General features: G+C 33.2%; 1 protein-coding gene across 1 annotated transcript in view; it reads left to right on the top strand.

Moving 5' to 3' along the window:
• Nucleotides 1–1,078, top strand: part of LOC105820385 (olfactory receptor 5D18-like) — a 1,700-nt gene extending 622 nt beyond the window's left edge. The window contains exon 2 of the mRNA XM_012656860.1: nt 1,058–1,078. Coding sequence (XP_012512314.1) covers nt 1,058–1,078 — 21 coding nt within the window. The remainder of the gene's footprint in view (nt 1–1,057) is intronic.
• The last annotated feature ends 118 nt before the right edge of the window (nt 1,079–1,196 follow it).

Below are 1,196 nucleotides of genomic sequence, written 5' to 3'. Positions count from 1 at the left end.
TTCACCTTAGTATTTACAAATAAAATTTTAATTTTCTTTAAAATAGAGATTCCCACAAAATTACATATCCTGTGTATACAACTGTTTAGGGGTATGTCACAAAATTCTCAACACTCATGATATATAACAAAACTGACAAATATTTTCCTTTTATGCTTTATTGTCTTTCATTTAAGCTTCATTTTTCTGCAATTATAGACGTCTTATCAATGATTCCTTGTTTGGAGGCTTCTTCATCTTCTTTAGTTTTGTTTTATCTTGTCTTTCCCTTGCTTTTACTGGTATTATTTACAAATAACAAATAAATTAAATGATCGTGACTCCTTATGTTTAGTCTAATCTTGGAAAAATCAAACTAATAAATAGTGTGAGGCCAAGAGGAGTCTTTGTAGTTGGTCCAGGCTGCATTAAACACTGCTGTGATTTGAGGACATTATCAGTAGGCTGATTCACTGATAATCAAAAGAATACTGGAACACCAAAGTGGAGATGAGGAACTTGATCATTATGTTTTTCGTTTGTTTGTTTTTGTGAGTATAGCCCAAGAAATGACACTTGCAGCATAGTAAAACCTGGTTCCACCTGGGACGTTTTTCTCTCTCACAAGATTCATCACATTGATCCAACGGCTGTACTTCTTTCAATTTTGCTGTCGCATAGTACTTTTTTGGTGGATTTTGTGATTTTGTGTTATGCATCAATAACTTAATAATATAGAAATTGGTACCTGGAAGTGAGATGCTGTCACACACAAAAAACCATAAAATATGTCATGTTTTCTCCAGGACTAGTGGGCAGATGACAAGGAAACTGGAAGGAAAGGTTGTTGGGAAGCATAAGCCAAAGTTACGTAATAACTTTATAAATGGAAGTTCTGCATCTTTATGAACTCATACGTATTAATCTTTCTCTATGGCCAATTTATGTGTGTGTCTTGTTTTAGAATTCTATGTCTAAACTGTAATTTATATGGAGGCATATTAACACCTTAAAGCTGTGTGTGTGTGTGTGTGTGAGCATCTTTTCATGCACTTATTTGTCCTTTTTATTTTAACAGCTCTCTAGCCTGGTCTTATGAATCTCAATACACATTCTGAAGAAATAAATTATTTCCTAAATCTTAACCAGTCTGTGTTCTTTTTATGTTACTTTTTTGTCTCCCATTATATCTACTGCGGTGATAAAACTGACAAATT

The sequence above is a fragment of the Propithecus coquereli genome, unplaced genomic scaffold (assembly GCF_000956105.1).
Source record: "Propithecus coquereli isolate 6110/MARCELLA unplaced genomic scaffold, Pcoq_1.0 Scaffold522, whole genome shotgun sequence".
Taxonomy (NCBI): Eukaryota; Metazoa; Chordata; class Mammalia; order Primates; family Indriidae; genus Propithecus; species Propithecus coquereli.
Note: the sequence above shows the minus strand (reverse complement) of the source record. Positions and strands in the feature narration are given on the sequence as shown.